This window comes from Hemitrygon akajei, chromosome 10 (genome assembly GCF_048418815.1).
Source record: "Hemitrygon akajei chromosome 10, sHemAka1.3, whole genome shotgun sequence".
NCBI lineage: Eukaryota > Metazoa > Chordata > Chondrichthyes > Myliobatiformes > Dasyatidae > Hemitrygon > Hemitrygon akajei.
This window is the reverse complement of record NC_133133.1, coordinates 19,065,019-19,079,442: the sequence shown is the minus strand read 5'-3', so window position 1 is coordinate 19,079,442 and position 14,424 is coordinate 19,065,019. Positions and strand designations below refer to the sequence as shown.

Sequence of the window (14,424 nt, the reverse complement as noted above, 5' to 3'; positions counted from 1 at the left end):
TCTTCAGCAACCTCTCTCAGGACTCTGGGATGTAGTCCATCTGTTCCAGGTGACTGAACCACCTTAAGACCTTTGAGTTTGCCTAGCACTTTTTCCCTTTGTAATAGCAATGGCTCTCTCTCCTGCTCACAGTCACGAACCTCTGACACGCTGCTAGTGTCTTCCACAGTGAAGACTGATGCAAAGTACTTAGTAAGTTCATCTGGAATTTCTTTGTCCCCCATTACTACCTCACCAGCATCATTTTCCAGTGGTCCAGTATCAACTCTCACCTCCCTTTTACTCTTTATATAACTAAAAGAAGTCTGGTTTCTTGCTTTATATTATTGGCTTGTCTGCACCTCATGTTTAATCTTTTCCATTCTTGTAGTTTTTTTTAGTTGCCTTTTATTGGATTTTAAAAGCTTCCCAATCATGCAGCTTCCCTTGTCAGCCGCAGTTGCCTACCCCTGCCATTTGAGAACTTCTTTCTCTGTAAGACCTATCTATCCTGTGCCTTGTGAATTATTCCCAGAAACTAGCCATCTCTGCTCTGCCATCATCCCTGCCAGATTGTTGGTAGCTTTCCCATGGATTTCATATCTGGAAGATAAAAATTGAATTTGCTTCCTTTCCTGAATGACAGTAGTTACCTAGCTCAACCTGATGCAGATTATAGTCATTTATTAGTTTGCATTTTGTTCAGGAATTGGCTGCCATGATTCTCTTGTGTCAAAAGTTCAAAAATAATTTATTGATTGTGTATTTGCATTTTTTAAACTCATGATCTGGTTTATTTTACTGCTTTCTTGGATTGATGGATATCCACTCTCAGACCCTTTACATTGCTGTCATTTTATTTTCCACTCCTATGCCTGTTCCTTTTCTCCAAACACATGTACTTTTACACTTTTCTCCCAGTGCGATCATTCATTGGTATTTTCTGCAATAATATTTGCTTTTGTGAAGGAATACTGTAAACCCAATAATTATAGCAGTAACTTTACAACATATAATTATCATGAATTGACCATGTTTTGCTTATGTATGTTTGCTAATAGATACAGCCGAGACCTTTTGGAACGAGTCTCACAAATGGCAGAAGGTATTGAAGTTGGTGACTTAGGATCATCGGAGTTAATTCCAGGGAGCACAACTAATAAAAGATCCAATTCTGACAATGGTAAGTTAACCCTTACCTGTTTTGTGTGTGTGCAGCTATGCTGTATTACAATATGGAACTGATAGTCCACACAATCAGTATGTTTATATTCTCTTTCTTTTTCGATCTTTTTATTAATATCAACATGATAAGATTAATACATAGATAATGGGATTACAAACTTACAAAATTAAAATGAACATGAAAGGATACACAAGCAATAAGTACAATATAGTTAAGTCTTCCCAAATCATGAATGATACAAATATCATATAAACGAAACAAAAAAAAAAACTAGGTATATCATGTTGAGAAAAAACAGAAAAGAGAAAAAAAATATTACCCTAAGAAAAACTAATCTAACAAACTGATCACTAACTAATAAAGAGAAAAAAAAGGAAAAGAAAAAGAAGAGGGAAAAAAGGGCTGTTTATAATATCTATAAAAAGATACAAAATCATCAGTGTCCCAACCCCGATCCTCTCAACATATATATAATCAAAACCGGAAAAACAAATAGGATTGCAACAGGGTCAAATTACATCATGTGAAAATATTGAATAAATGGCCTCCAAGTCTTTTCAAATTTAATAGAAGGGTCATATACGACACTTCTAATTTTTTCCAAATTTAGACATAACATAGTTTGAGAAAACCAATGAAATATAGTAGGGGGTTTAATTTCTTTCCAATTCAACAAAATAGATCTTCTAGCCATTAATGTAAGAAGTGCAATCATCCGACAAGCAGAAGAAGATAAATGAATTGACTCCATCATTGGTAAACCAAAGATTGCAGTAATAGGATGAGGTTGTAAATCAATGTTCAATACCGTGGAAATAATATCGAAAATATCTTTCCAATAATTTTTCAAAAGTGGACATGACCAAAACATGAGTTAAAGAAGCTATCTCAGAATGACATCTGTCACAAATAGGATTTATATGGGAATAAAAACGAGCCAATTTATCCTTGGACATATGAGCCCTGTGCACAACTTTAAACTGTATCAATGAATGTTTAGCACATATAGAGGATAAATTAGTTAATTGAAGAATTTTATCCCAATTTTCAATAGGGATAGTAAGGTTAAGTTCTCTTTCCCAATCATTTTTAATCTTATAAAAGGCCTCTGAACATATTTTCATAATTATATTGTAAACATTTGATATTACACCTTTCTGAAAAGGATTTAATTCTAACAATTTCTCCAAAATACCCGAAGAATCAAGATTTGGAAAGGTAGGAAGTACAGTGTTTAAAAAATTCCTAATCTGTAAATATCTAAAAAAAATGATCTAGGCAAATTATATTTATTCGATAATTGTTCAAAAGACATAAAACAATTATCCAAAAATAAATCAGAAAATCGTAGTATACCTTTAGTCTTCCAAGCTGAATAAGCTTGGTCCATAATAGAGGGATGAAAAAAGAAATTGGATACAATAGGAATAGTTAAAATAAATTGATTCAACCCAAAAAAATTCCGAAATTGAAACCATATACGTAAAGTATGCTTGACTATCGGATTGTCAATTCGTTTATGCAATTTAGAAAGAGCAAAGGGAAGAGAAGTCCCTAAAGTAGAACCCAATGAAAATCCTTGTACAGATTTAGTTTCCAGATTTACCCAATGAGGGCTAGGAGATAAATCCCAATCCCTTAACCAACAATTCAAATGTTGAATATTAATTGCCCAACAATAAAATCTAAAATTAGGCAATGCCAATCCACCTTCCTTCCTTGACTTCTGTAAATATCTTTTACCTAATCTAGGATTTTTATTCTGCCATATATATGAGGAAATTTTTGAATCAACATTGTCAAAAAAGGATTTTGGAATAAAAATTGGTACCGCTTGAAATATATATAAGAACTTGGGTAAAATAATCATCTTAATAGCATTAATCCGACCTATCAGAGATATAGACAATGGTGACCATTTAGTGAACAAACATTTAATCTGATCAGTTAAGAGTAAAAAATTAACCTTGAATAACTCATGATTTTTTCTGATTTTAATCCCTAAGGTTATAAAAAAGTCATTAACTAATTTAAAAGGTAAATTTCCATAAATTGGAACCTGTCTATTTAAGGGGAATAATTCACTCTTATTAAGATTCAATTTATACCTGGAAAAATTACTAAACTGAGCCAACAATAATATAACTGCAGGAATGGATTTCTCAGGATCAGAAATGTATAATAACAAGTCATTTGCGTATAATAACTTGTGTATATCCATCCCGCGAGTGATGCCAAAAATGTTAGGTGAAAAATAGCAATTGCCAAAGGTTCCAAAGCAGTATCAAATAATAATGGACTAAGAGGACAGCCTTGCCTGGTACCCTGAAATAAACGAAAAAAGGGAGATCTTTGATTGTTAGTAAAAACCGAGGCTACTGGTGTATGATATATCAATTTAATCCAGGATATAAATGTCGGACTAAAATTAAACTTCTCAAGCACAGTAAATAAATATGGCCATTCAGCTCTATCAAATGCTTTCTCCGCATCTAATGAAATGACACATTCTGAAGGCGCTGCGTGAAGTATAAACAATATTCAATAATCTCCTAATATTGAAAAAAGAATAACGATTTTTAATAAAACCAGTTTGATCCTCCGAGATAATTTGAGGTAATACCTTCTCCAGCCTGGTCGCCAGTAACTTGGAAAAGATCTTGGAATCTACTTTCAATAAGGATATTGGTCTATAGGATGCACAGTCAGTAGGGTCTTTATCTTTTTTCAATATTAAAGAAGTGGAAGCTCTATAAAAAGATTGTGGTAATTTACCTAGTCTAATTGCTTCTTCAAAAACCCTGCATAACCAAGGAGAAAGAGTAGAAGGAAAAGAACTTTAAAAATTCAACTGTATACCCATCTGAACCTGGTGCTTTGCCGGAATTCATAGAGGAAATAACACCTTTAATTTCTACATCCGTAATAGGAGTTTCTAATATTAAAAGATCTTCTGATGATAATTTTGGAAAATTCAATTTCCCAAAAAAATCATGCATGGTATTATGATCATGAGGAAATTCGGAATGATACAGGGAGGTATAAAAATCTTGAAAAGATTTGTTTATCTCATCATGATTAACTGTCAGTTCACCATTCTGTTGATGAATCTTAATAATTTGACATTTAACCGAAGCATTCTTCAATTGATTAGCTAACAGTTTACCCGATTTATCACTATGTATATAAAAATCACTTCTGGTTTTCATTAATTGATTTTCAATCGAAGATGTAAGTAATAAACTGTGTTCCATTTGAAGCTCAACCCTTTGTAAAGTTCCTTACTAGGAGCAATCGAATATTTCTTGTCAATTTCTTTAATCTTATCAACCAATAAAAGAGTTCCTTCTTAATAAGTTTTCTCAAACCAACAGAATAGGAGATAATCTGTCCACGTATATATGCTTTAAAAGTGTCCCAAAGTGTTCTGCAGGAAATTTCATCCGTGGAATTAGTTGAAAAGAAGAAATCAATCTGTTCCTTCATAAATTTAATGAAATCCGGATCTTGCAATAAGGTAGAATCAAATCGCCATTGCTTAGTACTAGAAGCTGTATCCATTAATTTAATAGAAAGTTTCATTGGAGCATGATCAGAGATGGCTATAATGTCATAATTACATCCAATTACAGATGGAATAAAACGAGAGTCAATGAAAAACTAGTCAATTCTCGAGTAAGAATGATAAACCTGTGAGAAAAATGAGAACTCTTTGTCCTTAGGATGCAGAAATCTCCAAATATCGAAAATTCCATTATCAGTCAAAAAAGAATTGATGTAAGTGGCCTACTTATTTGATAAAGTCTGAATGGATATAGATCTATCCAGCAAAGGATTTAAACAGCAGTTGAAGTCACCACCCATTATTAACATATATTCATTTAGATTAGGTAAAGAAGTAAATAAAGACTTAAAGAAATCAGGATAATCCACATTTGGAGCATAAACATTAACCATAGCAGCCTTCTTATTAAAAAGTAACCCAGTAATTAACAAAAATCTACCACTTGGATCCGAAATAATATCGTGTTGAACAAATGTAATAGAGGAGTCAATAAAAATTGAAACTCCTTTTACTTTGGCATTCGAATTCGAATGGTACTGTTGACCCCTCCAAAACCTAAAAAAATGTTGATTGTCCTTTTTCCTCACATGAGTTTCTTGTGCAAAAATAATAGTTTCAAGTCTCGCTTCTGACTGTCCTCTTGCAGAGTTGCGATTAGAGTTTGATGCTTTTTAACTTCATGCTCAATCTTATCCAGAGAATCCTGGAAAGCCTTTAAATCTTCTTTAAAAGTTTGTCGTTATTCTTCAAATTTTTCATTTAAGAGCTCCAATAACGTATCATAAGTCAATTCAGTACGCTTAGGATCAGTTTTTTTTTCTTTCCATTGCCGTTAGAATCTTTCCCAGGGTCTCGCCCTTTAGATCTTAAAGCCATTTCTGTATTCATTTCTTCAAAATTCACAGTACACTCTTAAAGATAAGTCCAGAAAAGTAACAAGAATCTTCTGGTGTAGGTAAAGATAAGTTAAATAAGGGTGATCATAGGTTAAAAAAGTAAAGGTTGTGGAGCGAATCTAAAACAGTGCTCACTCCATGAGCGTCTCCTGGTGACTCCATGTTTATATTCTCATTGTGAGCAGTGTAGGCTAATACTATGCACTCTTTCTTTTCCAGTACAGCTATGCGTTGCTTAACGTCCACGATACGTTCTGTGAAATCGGACGTTATGTGCTTTGGACGTTGTGCTAACACCATATTATATACTTAGCAAACCTATATGGAGTACTGTATTGTACCTGTATTGACTAAATAGCCAAGAACTTACACTAAAACTGTATACTGTACACTGCAATACATACATACACTAATTTTTAAATTTCATTTTAAACTTTTTAATTTCTTTCACTTTTTAAACTTTTATGTAAACACTTTCTTAGCCTATATCACACACAATTTATCAAAGAGAATCAGGATCATCCACATCACTGTTCTCAACTTCCTCATAGTGTTCAACTGGAAGACTTTCAGGTCGACTAACCTGCATTGATGAACTATCACCAACAATGATAATATCATCTCCTGTAATGCCTGAAGGACCTGGCTGAGGCTCTTCTTCAGGAGTTATTGACTTCTTCAGGAATACGCCCATTGTTGTTTGCCTAGTTTGCTTTTTCTTTCCTTCATTAATTTCTCTCTATGCAGCAAACACTACATGAGCATTCCTCGCTATCATATTATGCAGTGAAAAACGTTGCTTGAAGCGCTTGAACCCAGAGCTAGCACTAAACTCAATATTGTAGCCTGGTCCTGCTTTTCCTTTAAGCATTTTGAACAAGCTTTATGCCATAGCAGTGATCGTCAACGTGCTGAGAGGGATTCTGTTTTGTGTTTAGTCCGCCATCCATGTCATTAGCAATTTCTCCATATCCGATATAGGTCCCTCTCGCATTTTCGTGAGCCTTGTAGTTTTCAGTGAAGCTGATCCTTTAACAACTTCAAGAATTTTTTCTTTGTTTTTTAGGATCATCGTGATTGTCGAGTGTAACATGTCTAACTCCCGAGCAATAGCATTCACTGGTTTTCCACCTTCATATTGTTTAATAACCTTTTGTTTCACTTCCAAATCAATACTTTGCCTCTTGCTGCTGCTATCACTAGGAGTGGTTTTGCTGCGTTTGGAAGCCATGATGCACTTTACGGTAATATTTTCGAAAGAAAATTAAACAGAGATAACGCTGCTACACTCAAGAGGCAGGTGATACACGAAATTGGTTACGTCTGCTACGTCACGTTCTCCGATTGGGACTACGGACGTTGTCCGAATGGACGTTAAGCAACGCACACCTGTATATGCAGTATCTTGTATTTTACTTCAGTCATCCTTCCAAACTGTTCAACTGGTGTTGACACAGCCTTTATTTAAATCACTCTGAAAATGAATTCCACCATCTTGCTGTCTTTGCTTTAGTTTTTAAGCAATGCTTCAGCTCCATTACTCTGTCGTTTAAAGTGTCAAGCAAGATTAAAATTGTTGAGGCTAAGAATGGAAAATGAACAGGTGTTCAGTGTCATCTCCCTGCATTTGACCGATCTGCGTTTTCTTGCTACTGCTGATGGACGAGAGGTGCGGGAGTCTTGGGCCCCACGCTGCCAGGTTCCCGAGCAGTTGTTGCTCTGTGGCCATCAGGCTCCTGGACTGGCTTTGCTTCCCTTCACTTTCGGGGACTGCAGTTCATGTTTGCAATTTGTCCTCTTTTGCACAATAGATAGATGGTGGTCTTTGTGTTTGTTTTTTTTTGTGAATTCTGTGGTGTTTCTTTGTTTTGTGAGTGCCTGCTAGAAGATGAATCCAAAGGTTATATATGGTATATGTGCTTTGATATTAAATTTGAACTTTGATTTCTGTGCTAAATTTTTACATTTCTTGTATCTGTTGTACATTAGTTCATTCTCCCAAGCTCCATAGAGGACTGAGCTGCAAAATGCATCAGCATCACATCTGTTACTACCTCTCACTCATCAGGCTCTTGAACCAGAAGGGATAACTTCCCTCAACTTTAGTCACCCCGACAACTGTTCGCACAACCTATGGACTCTCTTTCAAGGACTCTTCTCATGTTCTCTATTTATTGCTTACTATTATTATTATTTTGTTTACTTTTTTCTTTTTGTATTTGCAGTGTTTGTGGTCTTTTGCACATTGTCTTGTTAATTCAAGATTCAAAGTGCATTTATTATTTAAAGAATATAAATTATACAACCTTGAGATTGTTTACAGGCAGTCACAAACTGAAAAAAATTGAGCATGTTTTTCATTGATTCTATTGTGTTTCTTTGTATTTTCTGTGAATACCTGCAAGAAAATGAATCTCAGGATAATATATGGTGACATATATGTATAATAGTAAATTTAGTTTGATCTTTGAATTTTGAATTTCCATCTCAGAAATGCTATTCCATTTAACCTGTGCGGTATATCGCAGTTGTCGTTTATGGTTTTGGATAGATTTGGCAATTTGTGCTAAATTATGGGCAGTTGTTTCCTGGGTTTAGTCCTTCAGAACTGAACTGAAAGTGTAATACATCTATGGTAGGATCGCTTTCAACTTCTAAATGGAATTGTTCCATTAAATGTGTAGGAGAAAGGAATAAAAGTTGGGATGGAAAAGGATCAACAACCTGTTTTTGTCACTTGTATTCAGTGTAACTGGTTATATATGTTTATTGGGTTTGGTCTTTAACAGTTACTACTTTCTTGATTCTCATTGCTGTAATTCAGGAAATAAGAATAAATTTACTTTACAATATTGTTTGTTTTTCTCTTGGTCACACGCTTCATAGTCTGCTGCTGGTGTGGTATCCGCACACAGACTTTAGAACAAGAAGTTCAAATCCAGCCATCTCCTTGCATGCTTCCGTCCATGCTGGGTTGAACGCCGAGCTAGCAACTGGGCCTTATAAAACAGATAAATGCTAAAGAAACAGAAAGGATACTGCCCAGTGTACCAAACAGGCGCGGGAAGGAATTTGCCGTACACACTTCATAGCGTAATTTTCAAGTTGAAATAACATTTTTAAGTTTTCATTATTTTAAGATGGTACATTTAACTATTTGTTATGTGCAGTTGTATGATGTGGACGATCATGGTCTTGATCGTGATTGTTCTTGGCAAATTTATCTACAGGAGTGGTTCGTCATTGCTGCCTTCTGGGCAGTGTCTTTACAAAGACAGGTGACCCCAACCATTATCAATACTCTTCAGAGATTGTCTGCCTGGTGTCAGTGATCACATAACCAGAACCCGTGATATGCACCAGTTGTTTATACGATCATCTGGCACCTGCTCCCATGGCTTCACGTGACCCTGACTGGAGGGCTAAGCAGGTGCTACACCTTGCCCAAGGGTGAACTGCAGGGTTGCAGAGGGACGGAGTGCCTTTCACCTCCTTTGGTAGAAACGTATCTCCATCCCACCCACCTATGACTCAATGTTTTAACGAACAAGCACCAAACAATTACATCAGTGGTTAATTATTCCTTGTATAATAATAAACTAACTGATATTTGGTGAATGTATTGAAAAGCCATTGATGTAGAATCTCTAAAATTTGAAGTAGTTTTGGGTCCACATTTACTCTATTTAGCATTTCAAACTTCTGTGGATATAGGTTTAAGCATGTGGAAAGGATTATTGTGTGCTCTGGGAGCTGAACTCTAAAGCTTCCGATAGCAGTAATATGTGTTATGCAACAAATTTGTTGGTGTTTACTTTTAATGCTGATTCTGCTTAGGGAAAAGTTAAACCGTTGTGCAGAACTGCAAAGGTACATTTTCATGATAGTCAAACAACAAAAGTTACAGTTTGTGGAAATATCTTATTACATCTTAGCTGCAGAGATGAATGTATCAAATATACCAGGAATTTAATTCTAAAAGAAGTTTTGAAGCAGGTTTTTTCAAAATGACTACAGAGCAAGGAGTTTGGAAAGAAACCTTAGCAAGTCCCCCAGCTGATGCAGTAACATTTAAGTTACAGGAATTTGACCTACTATCCAGTGAAATACAAGCAGATCAACAGAAGAATAAGAAATAGTTTGTGACACATGAGTGAAGTCTTAAGATTTGGTTATTTACAGACATCAATATGCAATGTAAGTGATATTTGAGAACATTACCAAACTCACTTATCTGTTTACCTCTTTAGGTGAAAATCCAACAGCGAAGCGGAAACCTCCTTCATTCCGTCCCAGATTTCGATTTGAGCCGGTTGCATTTGTGAGTAGCAGCACTAAGGATGAAGATGAGGCAAAGAAAAAGCCCAATCAGTCAGAAAAGCCTCGAAGGTGGGCAGACTTAGATGAAGATATTCTGCCATCAAACTCTGTAGTTAAAACTGAGGAGAACTCTGTGAAAGCAGAACTTTCTCCCACAGATGAAAAATCAAATAAATCTAGCAAAAATTCAAATGGGCCATTGTCTCCGGCTCCCCCTGAGAGTTCTACGTTTGATTATGACTCTTTGTACAAGAACATCTTCACTGAATCAAATGAAAACAAAACTGGAAACTGTGTAAATGGGATAACCTGTTTAAGCACTTACATGTCTAAAATACAACAGAACTATTCAGCAAAGTATGAGGCTTATCATTCCATTCCCTCGTCGGATCTTTATCCGACTATGAGAGGGCCGGACTTTTCTAAGACACCAGTTGGCAACAAGCAGGGCTATAAGGGCCTGGGTTTTACACAGACCAAGCGGTCAAAAAGTAGAAAATCTTCCAAGAAAAATGCCAGCAAGTCGGTACTTCCTGAACCTCTGCAACCGTTATCTAGTAAATCTTCATCTGGTGGATTTTCTCCATCTGCGGTAAAGAGCCGACAGACATTTTTTAATATGCTCCAGATATCTGTGTCAAGGAAACTTAGTTCAATCGGAGGCTTCAGTAACCAGCTGAACCACAGCGATGTGCTGAGCAGCTGTATTCAAGCCTGTAAAACAAATCCTCAGTATTTCTATGTCTCGCTGAAGGAGATACCTCCAGCTGATGTACCAAAAAACAAGAAAGTCTTGACGGATGGCTATGCTTGTGAATTGAGGTGTCAGGGTGTTTACTTATCTACTGGTTATGCTGGCAGCAAAATTGGAGCTCGAGATAGGGCTTCTGAACAAGCCTTAAAGTTGTTCCTGAAGGATGTGGTGGTTGAGGTGGTGAAACGCAAATGTAAAAGTAATTGCATTGATGACCTAATACTGTGTGAGAAGGACACGCCTCGAAATGACATTCCTCCTGCTCTCAAAAAGCCAGATGAGAAAATACCGAGCAAGGACACAGCCAATAAAGAAAAAGAAACAAATAGGCAGAGCACGCGACATTCAAAGGATGGCAAAAAGAAGAACTGGATGGAGTTTGTCATTTTGGAGACTGCAAAAAATGCCGTGTGCATTCTGAACAATTCGGCTCAATTCAATAGAATGACTGTGGATTACAAGTTTCAGCTGACCCCCAATGATGTTTGGCAGTGCCGTGTTTTTATAGAAGACCATTTTATTGCTGAGGCCTATGGAACCAAAAAACTGGTGAAGCATACAGCGGCGGAGAAGGCTTTGGACATATTGAGGCAAACGCAGCCAATTGTAAAATCGAGCAAGCCAGGAAAATCTGGCACAGCCATCTCTCGCAGTGCCATTATTGGACGTTCTGCGGAAGAAGATCTTAAACAAAAGATCACAGAAGACAACATTGGCAATCAGCTTTTGCGAAAAATGGGTTGGAAAGGGGGTGGTTTGGGGAAAGAGGGTGAGGGTATTGCAGAGCCAATCACTGTAAAAGAACAGTTTAAGAGGGAGGGATTAGGTTTGGAAATGAGTAAGAGTAATTCCAAATTAAACAAACGAGATATAGAGGATCTTATCAAAAATTATGCCCGCTCGGACAGACAGGAGGAGTTGACCTTTTCTAAAGAGCTGACCAACGATGAGCGTATGCAAATCCATCAGATGGCCGCCAAATATGGCCTCAAGAGTAAAGCCTACGGGAAAGGGAAGGATCGCTATTTGGTTGTATTCAAAAAAATGCGTGTAAAGGATATTATGAATCAGCTTACACAGGAAGGACAGGTTGGACGATTTGAATTGGTAATGCCAGGTTCTTCAAGTTAATACACAACTCTGCCACCGTCTTCATTTTTATTTATGTGAAGTTTTCTTCTGAAGCAAGACTTTTTTGGTCAGTAATCTGAATTCAGTTATTGTAAATGATTTCTCAATTGCAATAGAAATTTATTTGCATCTATTATTTACACTTTTGAAATTGTCATCAGTGGGGTAGATGTTCAAAACAAGGCATTCAAAATGAACTCTCAGTATTTCTGCATCACCTTTCTCCATGTATAAGAATAACTGTCTGTTATTTACAAAATATGGTAATAAACTGCCACTGTTGATATTACTAGTGAACTAACAACTGTTTCAATGTGGTTCATCTTAATTTAAGTGAGTGGGTGAAATCAATTGAATTTGAGACTTAAGTGTACATTGATCTTGAAAGGTAGTGTACATTTAAAAAAAAATGCTATTATGCATTCTGTTTGGGTTTTGTGAAGTACATGTTATCTTCTGGTTCTCATGAGCACCTTCCCCACTGAATGGAGGAAATTGTAGATGAGACCCAAGCTTTTTGTCCATTTCAGTCTTTATTTGCTAGGTTGTTGGACTGAGACAAAGTTGTTTGCAAGCATTTGGAGCTGATAATTGTATTTTTCTGATTTGATAGTTCTGCAGTGCAATATTTAAACTTTAACTCATTTGATTGTATTTTTATAGCTGTTACTTAACAGCCTTTTTCTGATTTGATATTCAGTAATCTACTTTCTTCCCTCCCCATCAACTACAGCTTAGTAGGATTGGATTTGTTAGTTTTATTTCCAATATTGGTGCCCTCAGTACCTTGTTGAATTTGCTCCTTATATGATGAATGTTGGTGAATGTGAGCATATTGCAGCTTATTCAATACCATCCTCACCTGATAAGACCATAAAACGTGACAGCAGAATTGGGCCATTTGGCCCATCAAGTCTGCTCTGCCATTCCATCATAGCTGATTTATTATCCCTCTCAACCCTATTCTCCTGTCTTTCTCCTGAAACCGTTGACACCTTGATTAATCAAGAACTTATCAACCTCCACTTTAAATATATCCAATGACATGATCTGCACAGCCGTCTGTGGCAGTGAATTCCACAGATTCACCACCCTTTGGCTAAAGAAATTCCTCCTCATCTCTGTTCTAAATGGGCATTCTGAGGCTGTGCCCATGAATCCTATATTCCCCCATTACAAGAAACATCCTCTCCACATCCACTATGGGGTTTTCAATATTCAGCAGGTATCAATGAAATTCCTCCTCATACCTCTGAACTCCAGTTTGCTGGAAATAATACATCATCTCAATTTCCAGCAAGCTTGGACTTTTTTCCCCTTTTCATCCAAGTTCCCTCCTTGCCCGTGGATGTTGTGTCCAATTGTATTGCCATATTGTAGCCTTGACTGAACTTGGCACAGACCAAAATTGGAACATCAGGTGTTTGCATTCTCTATCATGTAAATGCAGGATTCTGAGCTGGAATTATAATTTATTTTAAGGACTGCACAGTGTGCATTGGGATTAACAGGTTTTGAAGGATTAGGTTCTGACCTATTAATCATAATAAGCATTTTGTTCTTCATGAGGACACTTCACTGAGATTACCACAATATTAATTGCACTTGTCTGGCAAAATATCTTGGATATTTCATCAGCTGCTGCCTTGAATAGAACATTACACTGTAAGATGTCAAGAATGTCAGAATGTTAGTTGTATGACTTTGTGATATTGCAATTTGGGTCTGAATTCAGTAAAGTGAATATGTTGTATATGTTTTTAGTATACTAAATCAGGTGTGCAGAATGTCCTGACCCTTTTCCCCCTTCCAAACAGAATAAAATATTTTTAATGAAATCTGTTCAGCTATAGTGGACTAACGATGCTTGTACCTTGTGTATCTGGTGGTAACTGTTTACCAATGTTAATTAAGTCTCTGAATTCATTCAGCTTGGAAACCGACAACGAACAAAGAGGGGCTGTTTGTTTCATCACCAAGGCAACATGAGCACCCTCTGAGTGCTTTAGGAAATTTGAGAATCGCAAGCTTATTTTGGGTGAATTGGAAAAATTGAAACATCTATTTCCTTTGCTGTAGCTCTTGGTAATGCTTATTTTAAATAACAATAACATCAAATTAAATTGGTGCATTTTCTATTTAAGATCCTTTTGCTGAGTTTGCTTTGCTTTCTCTTTCCTATTTCCTCCCTTCTTTACAGATGGTGCTTAAGGTGTTTATTCTTGGTGTTTGGATCCAATAGGTACTAGTCCTTTATCAACTTTTCAGCCATACCGTGTGAGTATTTGTAGCCACTTTGACTGCAATGGATAGGAAAGGCCAGTACAAACCTGTTCTTTACTGATAATCTGTACTCCTTACATTTCCTGTGGTGGAAATTACCATGGTTAAGTGATTATTACCACCTTCCCTTGCCCCTTCCATTTGATCTGCCAGGACTAGCTAATTTGGCATTGTTCAGCAAATGAACCGGACACCAAATTGACTTCAGCATTTCAGAGGGCATTGCTGTATTTTAAATCCATCAGGGTTATACTGATTGAATAAAGTTGTCTCTGTGCAAATGGTTTAACAGGTATCAGGTCTCCTTGAA

General features: G+C 36.5%; 1 protein-coding gene across 3 annotated transcripts in view; it reads left to right on the top strand.

Moving 5' to 3' along the window:
• The window catches only part of nkrf (NFKB repressing factor), a 53,295-nt gene extending 39,626 nt beyond the window's left edge, over positions 1–13,669 (top strand). For all 3 annotated transcript variants that reach the window (XM_073057850.1, XM_073057851.1, XM_073057849.1), the window contains exons 2-3: positions 1,041–1,162; positions 9,877–13,669. In XM_073057850.1, the coding sequence (XP_072913951.1) occupies positions 1,075–1,162; positions 9,877–11,831 (2,043 nt within the window). In that variant the 5' untranslated portion in view covers positions 1,041–1,074 and the 3' untranslated portion in view covers positions 11,832–13,669. The remainder of the gene's footprint in view (positions 1–1,040; positions 1,163–9,876) is intronic.
• Positions 13,670–14,424: the final 755 nt, after the last annotated feature.